Consider the following 15,233-nt stretch of genomic DNA (forward strand, 5'->3'; position numbering starts at 1 on the left):
TGGTCCATCCAGTCTGCCCAAGACAAACTCATATGTGTATACCTTACCTTGAATTTGTACCTGTCCTTTTCAGGGCACAGACCATATAAGTCTGCCCAGCAGTATTTCCCGACTCCCAACCACCAGTCCCGCCTCCCATCACCGGCTCTGGTACAGACCGTATAAGTCTGCCCTCCCCTATCCTCCTCCCACCTGCTCCGCCACCAAATTTCAGCTAAGCTTCTGAGGATCCATTCCTTCTGCACAGGATTCCTCTATGCATATCCCACGCATGTTTGAACTCCGTTACCGTTTTCATCTCCACCACCTCCCGCAGGAGGGCATTCCAAGCGTTCACCACCCTCTCCGTGAAAAAATACTTCCTGACATCTTTTTTGAGTCTGCCCCCCTTCAATCTCATTTCATGTCCTCTCGTTCTACCGCCTTCCCATCTCCGGAAAAGATTCATTTGCGGATTAATACCTTTCAAATATTTGAACATCTGTATCATATCACCCCTGTTCCTCCTTTCCTCCAGGGTGTACATGTTCAGGTCAGCAAGCCTCTCTTCATACGTCTTGGAACGTAAATCCCATACCATCCTCGTAGCTTTTCTTTGCACCGCTTCCATTTTTTTAACATCCTTCGCAAGATACGGCCTCTAGTTCCCACCCCCAGCGTGCCATCATATCTGGCGCTATTTATTTATTTATTTATTGCATTTGTATCCCACATTTTCCCACCTATTTGCGGGCTCAATGTGACTTACGTTATGCCGTAGTGACGACTGCCATTTCCAGAGTGAGAAATACAAAGTTAATACATGATAGAGGAAATTATAGAGTAAGTCTAATGTCTAATGTCTTATAATGTCTTCTGCTATACCACTATCTGTATTCCTAATGTTTGTTAATGTGTTCTGCAATACCACTATCTTATATTTCACTAGTAAAAAAGGCCCGTTTCTGGAAGGAATGAAACGGGCGCTAGCAAGGTTTTCCTGGGAGTGTGTATGTTGAGAGAGAGAGCCAGAGTGAATGTGCGGGTGTGTGACAGAGTGAGACTGTCTGTGTGACAGTGTGTGTGTGTGAGAATGAGAGTGTGTGACAGGGCCCCCTCCCCTGTTCCTAATGCCCCTCACCTCCTTTTCCTCCTCTTTCCCACACTTTGGGTTCCTTAAGGCTTTCAAAAGTCTATGTACCCCCGTGGCCCTAATGCCCAGTATCCGGATACCCCACCGCTTTCCTCCTCACCCCTCCCCCAAGATGTAATACTTTCACATCCTTCATTTTTTTTTTTAAAGTGTCCTATCTACCCTGTGTACAAATGCCCGGCATTCAGATTGTGTTCCTCTCGTAAATTTTCATTTCTTTCATTCATTCAGAACTCCCCCCCCCCCTCCCCGAACACTTTGGTTCCTTCAGTCTTTTAAAACTGTCCTGTGTACCCTGTGTGCTAATGGCCAGCATTGAGATTGTTTTCCTGTCCCAAATTTGCTTGTCTTTCAGTCATTCACAACTCCCCCCCCCCCCCTTCTCCAGTTTAACACTTTCGTTTCCTTCAGTCTTTTAAAACTCTCCTATCAACCCTGTGTCCTAATGGCCAGCACTCAGATTGTTTTGCTTTGCCAAATTGTCTGTCACTGATGTCACTGAGGTCAGTGCATGCCTGCCTAGCAGACCACTTCCGGCAGGCACGGTCCCAGGCACATCCTGTTGGAGGTGAGAATTATTATATAGGATGACCATGTAACCCAAAATCCTTCTGTAAAACCAAATATATATCCTCCTCTCATTTCCAGTATCCATGATGTATTGTAAGCCACATTGAGCCTGCAAAGAGGTGGGAAAACGTGGGATACAAATGAAATAAATAAATAAATAAATAAATAGCAAGTTATAGAGTAAGTTAAACAATCAAGTATAGAGAGTTCATTTCAGCATGAGAAGTAGAATGGTAGTTCGTAAACGTTCATTTCATATTTTTATTCTGAATTTTTGTGTGCATATAATTTTACACCACCTCTTTTTCATTTATTTGACTAAAAGCGGCTTCTTTTCCTTGCATCTCCTCATCCCTTGCTATTTAGACGACAGGAACTCACATTCCATAAAGCAGAAGAGCAGGCACGACTAAAGACTAGAAAAAAAATATTTAAAAAGTACATTTCCAGTTCCAAAAATGTATTCTTTAACCGCATATTTTGCGGAATTCGAAGGAACAGGGAAGTGAAAGAACAGACTGCTTGCTTATTTAACCAGAAATGTGGACCTGGCGGTAATTGAGCAGGTTAGCTCGGGAGCCCTTACTGCCACCTCAATGGGTGGCAATCAGAGTTCACCCTGAAATGGCCACGCAGCAAGTGCTTCACTTGCCGCGTGGCCTTTTCTTTAAAAAAAAAGATAGACCTACCTTTTAAAAGGGGGGGGGGCCTTGGCGTGCATCAAAAACACACGCCAGTGCAGGCCCCTTTTTGCCACAGCTTGGTAAAAGGGGCCCTAAATGTTTTATTTACTATTAAAACCAGAAGCGTATTTGTTTTGACCCTGCTTATCGTGAAGCTTTCCTGTTAGATAAACTGACTGGGGTTTGTTATTCTATGATTAAACACTATCCCCCCCCCCCCCACCTGTTTACAAAGCCAAAGACAATGTTGGCAGGGCCTGTGTCTGGTGTCTGCATTACTGCACTGACAGCCACTAGCACGACATTGTAAACAGGAGGATATGGAAGTGAATGTTTTGTTTCCTCTTGTAATTGGAGGAGTGTGGTAGCCGTGTTAGTCCACTCTTAAGGTTATCAATAGAAATCAAACAAAATAAAACATGGAAAAGAAAATAAGATGATACCTTTTTTATTGGACATAACTTAATACATTTCTTGATTAGCTTTCGAAGGTTGCCCTTCTTCCTCAGATCGGAAATAAGCAAATGTGCTAGCTGACAGTGTATATAAGTGAAAACATTCAAGCATTACTATGACAGTAAAATAGATACTATTGGAGATTCTACATGGAATGTTGCTACTATTGGAGATTCTACATGGAATGTTGCTATTCCACTAGCAACATTCCATGTAGAAGGCTGCGCAGGCTTCTGTTTCTGTGAGTCTGACGTCCTGCACGTATGTGCAGGACGTCAGACTCACAGAAGCAGAAGCCTGCGCGGCCACGTTGGTGATCTACAAGGGCCGACTTCTACATGGAATGTTGCTAGTGGAATAGCAACATTCCATGTAGAATCTATAGAAATCAAACAAAATAAAACATGGAAAAGAAAATAAGATGATACCTTTTTTATTGGACATAACTTAATACATTTCTTGATTAGCTTTCGAAGGTTGCCCTTCTTCCTCAGATCGGAAATAAGCAAATGTGCTGGCTGACAGTGTATATAAGTGAAAACATTCAAGCATTACTATGACAGTCTGACAGGGTGGGAGGATGGGGGTGGGTCGGAGGTATGCATGGGGACATCAAAGCATATCATTGATATTCTAACCCTCCCCTCACCTATCCACACCCATCCTGTTAGAATATCAATGATATGCTTTGATGTCCCCATGCATACTTCCTACCCACCCCCATCCTCCCACCCTGTCAGACTGTCAAAGTAATGCTTGAATGTTTTCACTTATATACACTGTCAGCTAGCACATTTGCTTATTTCCGATCTGAGGAAGAAGGGCAACCTTCGAAAGCTAATCAAGAAATGTATTAAGTTATGTCCAATAAAAAAGGTATCATCTTATTTTCTTTTCCATGTTTTATTTTGTTTTGATTTCTGTAGATTCTACATGGAATGTTGCTATTCCACTAGCAACATTCCATGTAGAAGTCAGCCCTTGTAGATCACCAACGTGGCCGCGCAGGCTTCTGCTTCTGTGAGTCTGACGTCCTGCACGTACGTGCAGGACGTCAGACTCTCAGAAACAGAAGCCTGCGCAGCCTTCTACATGGAATGTTGCTAGTGGAATAGCAACATTCCATGTAGAATCTCCAATAATAGTAACATTCCATGTAGAATCTCCAATGGTATCTATTTTACTGTCATAGTAATGCTTGAATGTTTTCACTTATATACACTGTCAGCTAGCACATTTGCTTATTTCCGATCTGAGGAAGAAGGGCAACCTTCGAAAGCTAATCAAGAAATGTATTAAGTTATGTCCAATAAAAAAGGTATCATCTTATTCTCTTGTAATTGTAAATACTGGGCATGAAATGTCGGTGGTTCTTCCCTGATGTGATTATTTTGTTCAGTACTTTCTGTTGGAGCTTTCTTGTTTGTATAGTAATTTGTGTATTATTGCTTAGAGTAATAAAAATAAAGTGAAAAAACGTAGTGTATGCGAAATCAATTGAATGCATGTTGACTTATAAATTAATGCGCCTATATAAGTATGAAATTTTTTTTTAACATGGATGTGTGAAACAAACCGATAAAATGACCCCAACATGTTTACTGATAAACCTGAGTTATTAGTAAACAGATATATTGCATAAAATGAGGCCTGTGCTAAAATGGCTTGAATTAGTGGTAAATAATATGTCTTAAATGGCAGCCCACATTGATAACTTCTCCCCTTATCTATAACACGGCTTTTTTTTTTTTTACATTTGTACCCTGCGCTTTTTCCCACTCATGGCAGGCAATGGAGGGTTAAGTGACTTGCCCAGAGTCACAAGGAGCTGCCTGTGCCTGAAGTGGGAATCAAACTCAGTTCCTCAGGACCAAAGTCCACCACCCTAACCACTAGGCCACTCCTCCACTGTTGCTACTATTTGAGATTCTACATGGAATGTTGCTATTCCACTAGCAACATTCCATGTAGAAGTCGGCCCTTGCAGATCACCAATGTGGCCGCGCAGGCTTCTACATGGAATGTTGCTAGTGGAATAGCAACATTCCATGTAGAATCTCCAATAGTAGCAACATTCCATGTAGAATCTCCAATAGTATCTATTTTATTTTTGTTACGTTTGTACCCCACACTTTCCCATTCATGGCAGGCTCAATGCGGCTTACATGGGGCAATGGAGGGTTAAGTGACTTGCCCAGAGTCACAAGGAGCTGCCTGTGCCTGAAGTGGGAATCGAACTCAGTTCCTCAGGACCAAAGTCCACCACCCTAACCACTAGGCCACTCCTCCACTGTTGCTACTATTTGAGATTCTACATGGAATGTTGCTATTCCACTAGCAACATTCCATGTAGAAGACGGCCCTTGCAGATCACCAATGTGGCCGCGCAGGCTTCTGCTTCTGTGAGTCTGACGTCCTGCACGTACTTGCAGGACGTCAGACTCACAGAAACAGAAGCCTGCGCAGCCTTCTACATGGAATGTTGCTAGTGGAATAGCAACATTCCATGTAGAATCTCAAATAGTAGCAACAGTGGAGGAGTGGCCTAGTGGTTAGGGTGGTGGACTTTGGTCCTGAGGAACTGAGTTCGATTCCCACTTCAGGCACAGGCAGCTCCTTGTGACTCTGGGCAAGTCACTTAACCCTCCATTGCCCCATGTAAGCCGCATTGAGCCTGCCATGAGTGGGAAAGCGTAGGGTACAAATGTAACAAAAATAAAATAGATACTATTGGAGATTCTACATGGAATGTTGCTACTATTGGAGATTCTACATGGAATGTTGCTATTCCACTAGCAACATTCCATGTAGAAGCCTGCGCGGCCACATTGGTGATCTGCAAGGGCCGACTTCTACATGGAATGTTGCTAGTGGAATAGCAACATTCCATGTAGAATCTCCAATAGTAGCAACATTCCATGTAGAATCTCCAATAGTATCTATTTTATTTTTGTTACATTTGTACCCTACGCTTTCCCACTCATGGCAGGCTCAATGCGGCTTACATGGGGCAATGGAGGGTTAAGTGACTTGCCCAGAGTCACAAGGAGCTGCCTGTGCTGGGAATCGAACTCAGTTCCTCAGTTCCCCAGGACCAAAGTCCACCACCCTAACCACTAGGCCACTCCTCCAGGCTTGTGGTGTACACTAGAGAATGACACAGGGAAAAAGTTTGTCCCCGTCCCCGCCCCATGGATTTTGTCTCCGTCCCTGACCCGTTCCTGCAGGCCCTATCTCCGTTCCCGCCCCGTCTCCGCAGGTTCTGTCCCCGTCCCCGCCCCATCCCTGTGGGCTCTGTCCTCATCTGCAGAAACCTCGAGCACTTATGATTTTATATTTAAATCTTTTATTAAAGTATAAAAAGGAACAATATGCTGTGCAACTGTTTAAAAATCACAAACAGAAAACATTAATAACAACATTCAACCATAATAACCCTCCAATCACCAACCTCTACCCTGCCAACCCCAACAATAGCTGACTTCTACTAACCCAAGGAATTCTAATCCACCCTGTTAAAATGTCCAGGGGTACAAAATACAACCCGTTCTGTATGCCCTAGAGGGGAGAAATATGTCTTATGAAGCACTGTTATGATTTTTTAAATCTGAGAGTCAATAAGTCATCAAAAATCTCAGGATTCAGTCTAACTCTCCTGTCTTCCACAGCACTTCCTGCAATAGAAGATGTACTGATTCCAGGAATGTACAGGATCCCCCATAAAATTTTGCTAGTAGTGGGTAGCATGTTTGCTTGTTTTTCCAAAAAAATCAAAATATTGTCATCTGCATCACTCAAACATAAATAACAGTCCAGTTCATTAACAGGATTCAAAGTAGAAAAATGACACAGGGACAAAGTTTGTCCCCATCCCCATGGGCTCTGTCCCCATCCCTCCAGGATCTGTCTCTGTCTCCGCTTCGTCCCCATGGGTTCTGTGCCCGCCCCATCCCCGTCCCTGTGGTTACTGTGTGTCCCCGTGTCATTCTCTAGTGTAACCCACTGTTCACTGCAAGCCACATTATGTTATTTAGATAGTAGTAACCTAAATTAGACCTATATATGCCTGAGTGTAACATAGTAGATGACGGCAGAAAAAGACCTGCATGGTCCATCCAGTCTGCCCAACAAGATAAACTCATATGTGCTACTTTTTGTGTATACCTTACCTTGATTTGTATCTGCCATTTTCAGGGCACAGACCGTAGAAGTTTTGCCCAGCACTAGCCCCACCTCCCAACCACCAGCCCCACCTCCCCCCACCGGCTCTGCCACCAGTGTACACGCATTTACATGATTTGCATCTCATTATATGTACTAGCGGGTAAGCTAATTATGTGTTAGGGCCCCTCAACCAGTGTTAGAGCCCTTTAAAACAATTCAAGAGACAAATAAGGTGGATTTGTGCCCTAATGCAGCTTATTAACCACCCCCATAAGTAAACAATTATATATACATCTCTCTATATAAAACGCACCTCCAACGTTCGAATGAAGCCTCTGTTAGCCAAAAGTGAAGGGGGTGAGATCGCATTGTGTCTGCCCCGCCCACGCGTCAAACGTGATGACGTCGAGGGCGGAGCAATGACACTCAACCAATCGCAACGCTCGGCAGCGAAGCGTCAGGGAAGGAGGCGGCGCTCTCAACGTCTAGCCTTCCCTTCGCTGTGTTCCGCCTTCTTCTGACGTCAAGGATGACGTCAAAAGAAGGCGGAACACAGCGAAGGGAAACCTACACGTCGGGAGCACCGCCTCCTTCCCTGACGCTTCGCTGCCGGAACCGCCACGGAGGTAAATTTAAAAACAAGAAAAAAAAAAAAACATGTTGGGGGGAGCGAAGAGGGTGGCCACAAAAGAAAAACAATGGGACCGGGAGGGCAAGGGGAGAAACGACAGCATGGATGCGAGGGGGGGGGGGGGGGGGGGGGAAGAAGAGGGCGGCCCAGGCTGGGACATGGGAGAGAGAGGAGCATGGATGCAAGGGGGGGTCATGCAAGGGAGACAGGGGACTTGCTGGAAAAGGATGAATGGAGGCGGCAGGGGACAGAGGAGCATGGATGGGCATGGATTGGGAGGGCAGGGCTCAGGGAGAGAGAGCAATTGCTGGAAAGGGATGAATGGAGGGGGCAGGGGACAGAGGAGCATGGATGGGCATGGATTGGGAGGGCAGGACTCAGGGAGAGAGGGAAATTGCTGGATAGGGATGAATAGAGGGGACAGATGGGCATGGATGGATATGGATTGCAGGGCAGGCCTCAGGGAGAGAGGGCAATTGCTGGATAGGGAAAATGGAGGGGCCAGGTGACAGATGAGCATGGATGGGCATGGATTGGAAGGGCAGGACTCAGGGAGAGGGGAATTGCTGGATAGGGATGAATGGAGGGGACAGATGGGCATGGATGGATATGGATTGCAGGGCAGGCCTCAGGGAGAGAGGGCAATTGCTGGATAGGGAAAATGGAGGGGCCAGGTGACAGATGAGCATGGATGGGCATGGATTGGAAGGGCAGGACTCAGGGAGAGGGGAATTGCTGGATAGGGATGAATGGAGGGCATAGATGGACATGGATGCATATGGATTGCAGGGCAGGCCTCAGGCAGAGAGGGGAATTGCTGGATACGGATGAATGGAGGGGCCAGGTGAAAGAGGAGCATGGATTGGAAGGGCAGGACTCAGGGAGAGGGGAATTGCTGGATAGGGATGAATGGAGGGGACAGATGGCCATGGATGGATATGGATTGCAGGGCAGGCCTCAGGCAGAGAGGGGAAATGCTGGATAGGGAAAAATGGAGGGGCCAGGTGACAAAGGAGCATGGATGGGCATGGATTGGAAGGGCAGGACTCAGGGAGAGGGGAATTGCTGGATAGGGATGAATGGAGGGGACAGATGGCCATGGATGCATATGGATTGCAGGGCAGGCCTCAGGGAGACAGCGGAATTGCTGGATAGGGATGAATGGAGGGGCCAGGTGACAGAGGAGCATGGATTGGACTCACACTTTCACTTTGACTCTCAAACACTCACTCTCACATACACTCTCCCAAACATACACACTCCGAGGAAAACCTTGCTAGCGCCCGTTTCATTTGTGTCAGAAACGGGCCTTTTTTACTAGTATATATATAATTAATGGCCTGCAAAATACACCAATTTCGTTCGTGTGGAAATCGTAGCATATTCTATAAAGTATGCTTTAATTTAGGGGTACTTTATAAAATGCGCCAAGCGCCAGTCCATGCGACTAAATTTAGACATGGTCAATTATGCCAACTAAAATCTGGTGTAAATGCCAATGCCTCAATTAGGCGTGGAGCGGATGTATTCTATAACAACGCGCATAGATTTTAGAAATGCCCTTGACCCTCCCATTCCACATCCACCTTTTCTATTATGTAACTTAGAATTTAGCAGCAACACATTACAGAATATGCTTAGCAAGTAGAGCGTGTAAATGTTAATTTATACAATCCAAAACAAGAGAGAAGGTCCTCACAATTTCCACAAAATGGTCACGCAAGCACAGCGGGGTGTGAAAGTAAGGGTCTTTTGGGTCAGATAACTTTGGCAAATAACATTTTTGAACGCTTGCCTTGGTCATTTGGAAATTCCCTCACTTTCACCCCTGCTGTGTTTGGTTAATTCTAATTAATACCAATTAGTACTGATAATTGCTTATCAACATCCAGTTAGGGCTGATTAGCTTGTTAACTAATTACGTTATATGCATTGTTATGGAATACACGTCAATTTCCAAGTGGAACTCTCAGCGCGATATATGGAATCCTAGGGATACTCCTTAGAATTAAAAGTACTAACTATAAATGCTGCTCCCTGAATCTGAATGAGGGACTCACTGGTAAAACTGCTTTCTCATTACACCATGTTGCAGGATAAAAGATGTTTGGGAAGATTCTCGTAAATCATCTCTTAGCTGGTTGCAAAAATTCACGATAACATTACTTTGCAGCTACATACACACAAGTGCACATGAGTGTGTCCAGCAGAGGGAGGGGCTGACAAGTTTCAAAAGAACATTCTGGATTAGAAGGAAAAGTCTACATCTTCTATGACTGCCTTTGAATTAATCCTAAAGACTCTTCCTTTAGCACCAAACATCTAACTTACCATCCAAAGATTCATCGCCTCCAAAATTCTGTCTGTAGAAAAGCATTAGCTCTATGTTATAACATTTATAGAGGGTCACGAGCAACCCAAAGAGAAGAAGGATCGCCCCAAGTCCTCCGGCAAGCTCTATCTTGTACATCAGATCTGGAATAAATAAGAACAGGCATTCAGGACAGTTTGGGAATTTTCTTTTCATTTCTAAACTTTGTTCTCTTATGTGTCAGATAAAACATTCATGGTGCCTCTTGTGATACATACTGTTATCAGGTGTCTATTTGCCTTTATGAATTGTTTTTAATCACCCCTCTCTAGACCTCCGGGGAACCCCTGCCCACGGGGATGAAGGGTGGGTTTCAGAGGACCGCATTTTGACACGGAGGTGTAGAGGGGGTGTCAGAAGGCTCAATTTAAATCTAAGACCCAGGAACTCGGCTTTCTGATTTCTGGTGTCTAGGTGGATCTTTGGCTATCTATTCTCCCACATAATGTACTGAGGGGTAAAAGATACCTTACTTATGTGAACACTATTTGTGTAAGAATGTTCCAAGAAACAGATAGACAATCAAGAAATTGAGGCACAGACTAGGAAAGCAAGTGATAGAGATAATCTTTATTCTCACCAATTGGAACTTCAATCTGGCACACTCATCAGTCAGATTCTCAGGTTGACCAACCGTAGTTCTGCCCTCTGGGTAGAGTTGGGGAAAATTCCAAACTCCGCCTAGATTTGCAAACCTTTTAAACCATCTGCTGGCCATTCAATTCAATAGAGATTCATTTTTTTTCATCTGTGAATCATTACTTAACCACAGATCAGGTGCCCACCTTCTCCCTCTTTCCCCCCTCCTTTCTGATATTTCTTAATAACTCAATTCCTGAGTTGTAAACATCTTTCCAAATATAGAGATTAGTATTCATATCTCATGAATCAGGATGCCATCTTTACAAAAGCAAACTCCATCTTATGAACCAAACTTTTTGCTATTTTTGCCATTAATTCCTCCATCTTGGCCCTTACACTGTATTAGAATGTCACACTAGATCCTAATAAGGCTTGCCAAGTGGTCCTGCTTTCGCAGGCACTCAGCCACAAGGCCATCATCAGATTTTCAGGCCTAGTCAGTGCTTTTCAGCAGCTTAGGCTATAGAACTCGGCCCATCACTATTCCAGTGGATGGGTCTCAAGTTGTGAAACATATTAACAGAATGTATGTGAATTTGTCATAACCTGTGCATAAGAAGTTCATATACAAATGAGATATGGGGTCCGGTAGGTACTAAGGAGTACCCCATACCATACAGTCTTATGACGTGAAATACTGTGCATATTGAAAAACAGCCAGTAGCATTTGATACTTTATGTTACTACTACTACTACTACTACTTAGCATTTCTATAGCGCTGCCAGGGTTACGCAGCGCTGTACAAGTTTAAACATGGGGAAGGACAGTCCCTGCTCAAGAGAGCTTACAATCTAAAGGTAAAAACTATGTAGTCAGTGTATGTATCTGGAATGGGGAAGGTGGTTAGGCACCAAAAGCAAGGGAGAAGAGATGGGCCTTGAGTAAGGACTTGAAAATGGGCAGGGAGGGCGCATGGCGTATGGGCTCAGGAAGTCTGTTCCAGGCATAAGGTGATGCGAGGCAGAAGGGGCAGAGTGTGGAGTTAGCGGTGGTGGAGAAGGGTACAGAATATGTGTAATATGTGAGCTTACAGTATCCCTGAGGCCCTCGGTGAGGCTGTGCTATCTGGGAAGCCTATCTAACCCAATCTCATGAGGGCGACATTATAGAAATGATTCAGCCTATACAGCTGAATCCATCCTAGTGAGACACCTGTACTGATAACTCTAAACATAAATATAATTGGTGGCTGGATTGAAATTCCTCCCCTGGTTGCTGGGCTGTTTTCAGTGTGGTCAAGTAGCTGATGCAGTGAACTGGACCAGGCTAAAGGTGAATTTATTTACTGGAGGTACAGGTACCCCTGTGGTCAGCAGGTACCCCACCATCAAAAACTGGCTTCTTTATGCATCAGGCATGTTCCTCAAAGCTAACGCTCCAGTTCCAACAATTACAAACCTCGCCGGAACCCATTGCCAGGGAAAACAATCAGTCCAAGCCTCTTGGGTGGTATTAATTTAGCCAATTTATTGAGAAATGAAAGCACACAAAAAGGGACAGCATGAACCACCAAAAACTCACTGGCTCCGCTGTAGAAGTTCAGTGCCAGTAGCACTGCAACAGCAGTAAGAAAACAAAATCATCCCCTTACACAGAATTCATCACAGCAATGAAATTGTTACTTCTGCAGTGCTATGGAGATAAATGGATAAGAGAGCCAGTAATCTGGCCTTTTTTCTTTATGTTGACTCCTATTCCTCCTAAGAGCACTAACAGATAGTTGGATGTAGAAGTAACTATCTGGGTTTATTGCTTTTAAAAAGGGAAAATGTTCAAAGGCCTGGTACTTAATCAGGAGAACCCTCCGTTCTAAGAAAATCACTCACCGAGTGCAACCTAGAGCAAGCCACCGATAACATTGATCTTTAAAGGTATACACCTCTTTCTATCGCTCTTCTAAAAAACATTAAAGTGGAGATAAGATTCCATTTTGGGGACAGGACTACATCAGAGTTATTTTAGTTTAGGTTTACGTTGCTCAGTGTCCCACAAGGTTTTTCCTACCGGATCTCCATGGGAATACCACAAGGACGTCTTCCTAAGGATGAGGTAGGCCAATAATATTTATTACTTGGAGGTATAAATTTTATCATCAGTTATCCAGTTTTAGCTGTAATGGAAGAGTACAGACTAATCATGTCTGAGGATCACTGAATATCTTGTTCCATTTAGGCAGTCAGCAATAAGTGAATAATCGTGCTGCATTGAAAGGGATTTGCATCACGTTTCCTTTTGTTACTTTTGACGGAATAAAACATTTAAGTCCAACACACTTTAACATCGGTTAGGCTGAAGATACTGAGAAATTAAGTGGACAGCAATAATCAGATTAATTTAAATTAGACTGATAGTATTGATTAATTTTAATCTTGCCCTCTGTACCAGTTCTTCCCAAACTTTTATTCAATATGATCTATTTTAACACAATTCACATGACCCCAGAAGATGATTAAAATAATAGCAGGACAGTCGCAAGGCAGAATTGTGCCCTGTGTGTCACGCCCCCAAATACTCTTGCCCCACCCACTCATAGGAGCCAACTCTGTGGGAGCTTCAGCACCCTCAATATTGAGAAAACCCTGAGAGTGCCCAGGGAGATGTAATTGCCATTGGATTTAGCATCCCAAATCATTTTGAAAAGTTAGCTCCTATACGTCCACTTGCGTCACGCCAGCGCAGAAAGCCAATGAATGGAAAGCTAGTTTGGTGCCCCAGCTTCCTTTGGGCCCTGTGTGGCTGCACTGGCACAGCCCTCAAGAAAAGTGGACAGCCAGTCTTCACACTTTCCCCCACTTATCCAAAGCATGAAGACAGCAGCAGCTGCATTGGTGGCATCAGTAAGCAGCAGTAAGTGCTCTGCATGGCTTTCCAGCCTAACAGGAAGCCCATAGAGGAGAAGGAGAGAGGGTCTGTGAACTGACTCACAAGCCACATGCTGACTGCCTCTGCAGGGCATAGATTACAGGGAAGCAGTGGCGTAGCCAAGGGTGGGCCCAGGCCCACCCACCTATGATGTGACTGGCAGGGATCCTCAAGCGCCACCAGTCAAAAACTCCCAACAACTGTACCTCCTGCATACCTTGTAAATAGCAGATCTTTGCCTGCAGTGAGCAGCGACTGATACATACTGCTCGCAGCAGCCTCTCAGCCTTCCCTCTGATGTATTTCTGCCTATGCGGAAACAGGAAGTTGCATCAGAGGAAAGGCTGAGGGTAGGGTTACCATATTTTGTCCTCTGAAAAAGAGGACACATGTCACGCCCCCTGCCCCACCCACACCACGTCCCTTTCAGATCCTCGCCCCGCCCTTTCTCACTCTCACCCCACCCCGTCACATATTCCCCTTCCCTGCCCCCCATCACCTCCCCTCCCCCTTGTCACATATTCCCCTCCCCTCCCCTTACTTACTATCTACTGCCCTGGTGGTCTAGTGACCTCTTTGGGGCAGGAAAGAGCCCCCTCTTTCCTGCCCGGAGCGCTGCCTTGCCCTGCATCCTTCTCGGTCTCGGCTCGGGATTCAAAATGGCCACTGAGAGTTGAAGTCTCGCGAGGCCGCTTCAACTCTCGGTGGCCATTTTGAATCCTGAGCTGAGACTGAGAAGGATGCAGGGCAAGCGCAGGCAGCGCTCCGGGCAGGAAAGAGGGGGCTCTTTCCTGCCCCAAAGTGGTCACTAGACCACCAGGGCAGATAGTAAGTAAGGGGAGGGGAGACCCACCAGAAATCCGGACAAACAGGCGGGCGGGCAAAACCTGCCGAACGCCCTGGATGTGTCCTCAAAAAGAGGACATGTCCGGGGAAATCCGGACATATGGTAACCCTAGCTGTGGGGCCAACTTCAGCAGTGTGTATTAGTTGCTGCTCGCTGTCGGTGAAAATCTGCTATTTAAAAGGTATGCAGGGGAGGGGGGGATGTTTGAGAGACCATATGGCATGTAGGCGAGAGAGGGAGAAACCACATCACTTGTGGGACAGGGCGGAGTTCTGCCTACCCATCTGGGGCCCAGGCCCATCCAAAATTGGGTGTCTGGCTACGCCCCCTGCAGGGAAGTCTACAGGGAGGGGGAGTATCCCTATTTCTGTGATGTCATCCATTGATTATGTGACACAGTTTGAGGTACTGACCAGCACCCTTCTGGAACCACTGACCTATATCATGGCTTTATCTTTAGACAGTGGCACTCGATACAGTCCTCATGACACAGTCATGTTTCCAGTTATCCACAGTGAAAATGCAGGACACAGATTTGCATACAACGGGGGCAATGCAGGCCAGTTTCTCTCATGCATATTCATTGCAGATATCCTGAAAACCTGATTGGCTTGGGTTGAGAACACTGCTGTACACTATTTTTGGTAGGCAGAAGACTAATGATTCAACAGGCTGATTGTGTGTTTGCTGATGGCAGGAGCAGGAATATTTCAAAATACTGTTAGGTAACTGGAACTTGCTATGCAAATTCTTGGTGGTTAACTGGTTACCACCACAACGACTCAAACGGAACAAAAAAAAGAACACGCTGTTTACCCTTGCACTGTTGGTTTGAGCTTACTGCAGAAGACATGGACCGCTCACAAGCGATTCA

The 15,233-nt window shown here is 45.2% G+C and overlaps 1 protein-coding gene across 1 annotated transcript in view; it reads right to left on the reverse strand.

Annotated features, from left to right (window-relative positions):
• LOC115458999 (X-linked interleukin-1 receptor accessory protein-like 2) overlaps positions 1–15,233 on the reverse strand; it is a 116,511-nt gene that overhangs the window by 27,279 nt on the left and 73,999 nt on the right. The window contains exon 4 of the mRNA XM_030188859.1: positions 9,968–10,111. Coding sequence (XP_030044719.1) covers positions 9,968–10,111 — 144 coding nt within the window. The remainder of the gene's footprint in view (positions 1–9,967; positions 10,112–15,233) is intronic.

Source organism: Microcaecilia unicolor, unplaced genomic scaffold, assembly GCF_901765095.1.
Source record: "Microcaecilia unicolor unplaced genomic scaffold, aMicUni1.1, whole genome shotgun sequence".
NCBI lineage: Eukaryota > Metazoa > Chordata > Amphibia > Gymnophiona > Siphonopidae > Microcaecilia > Microcaecilia unicolor.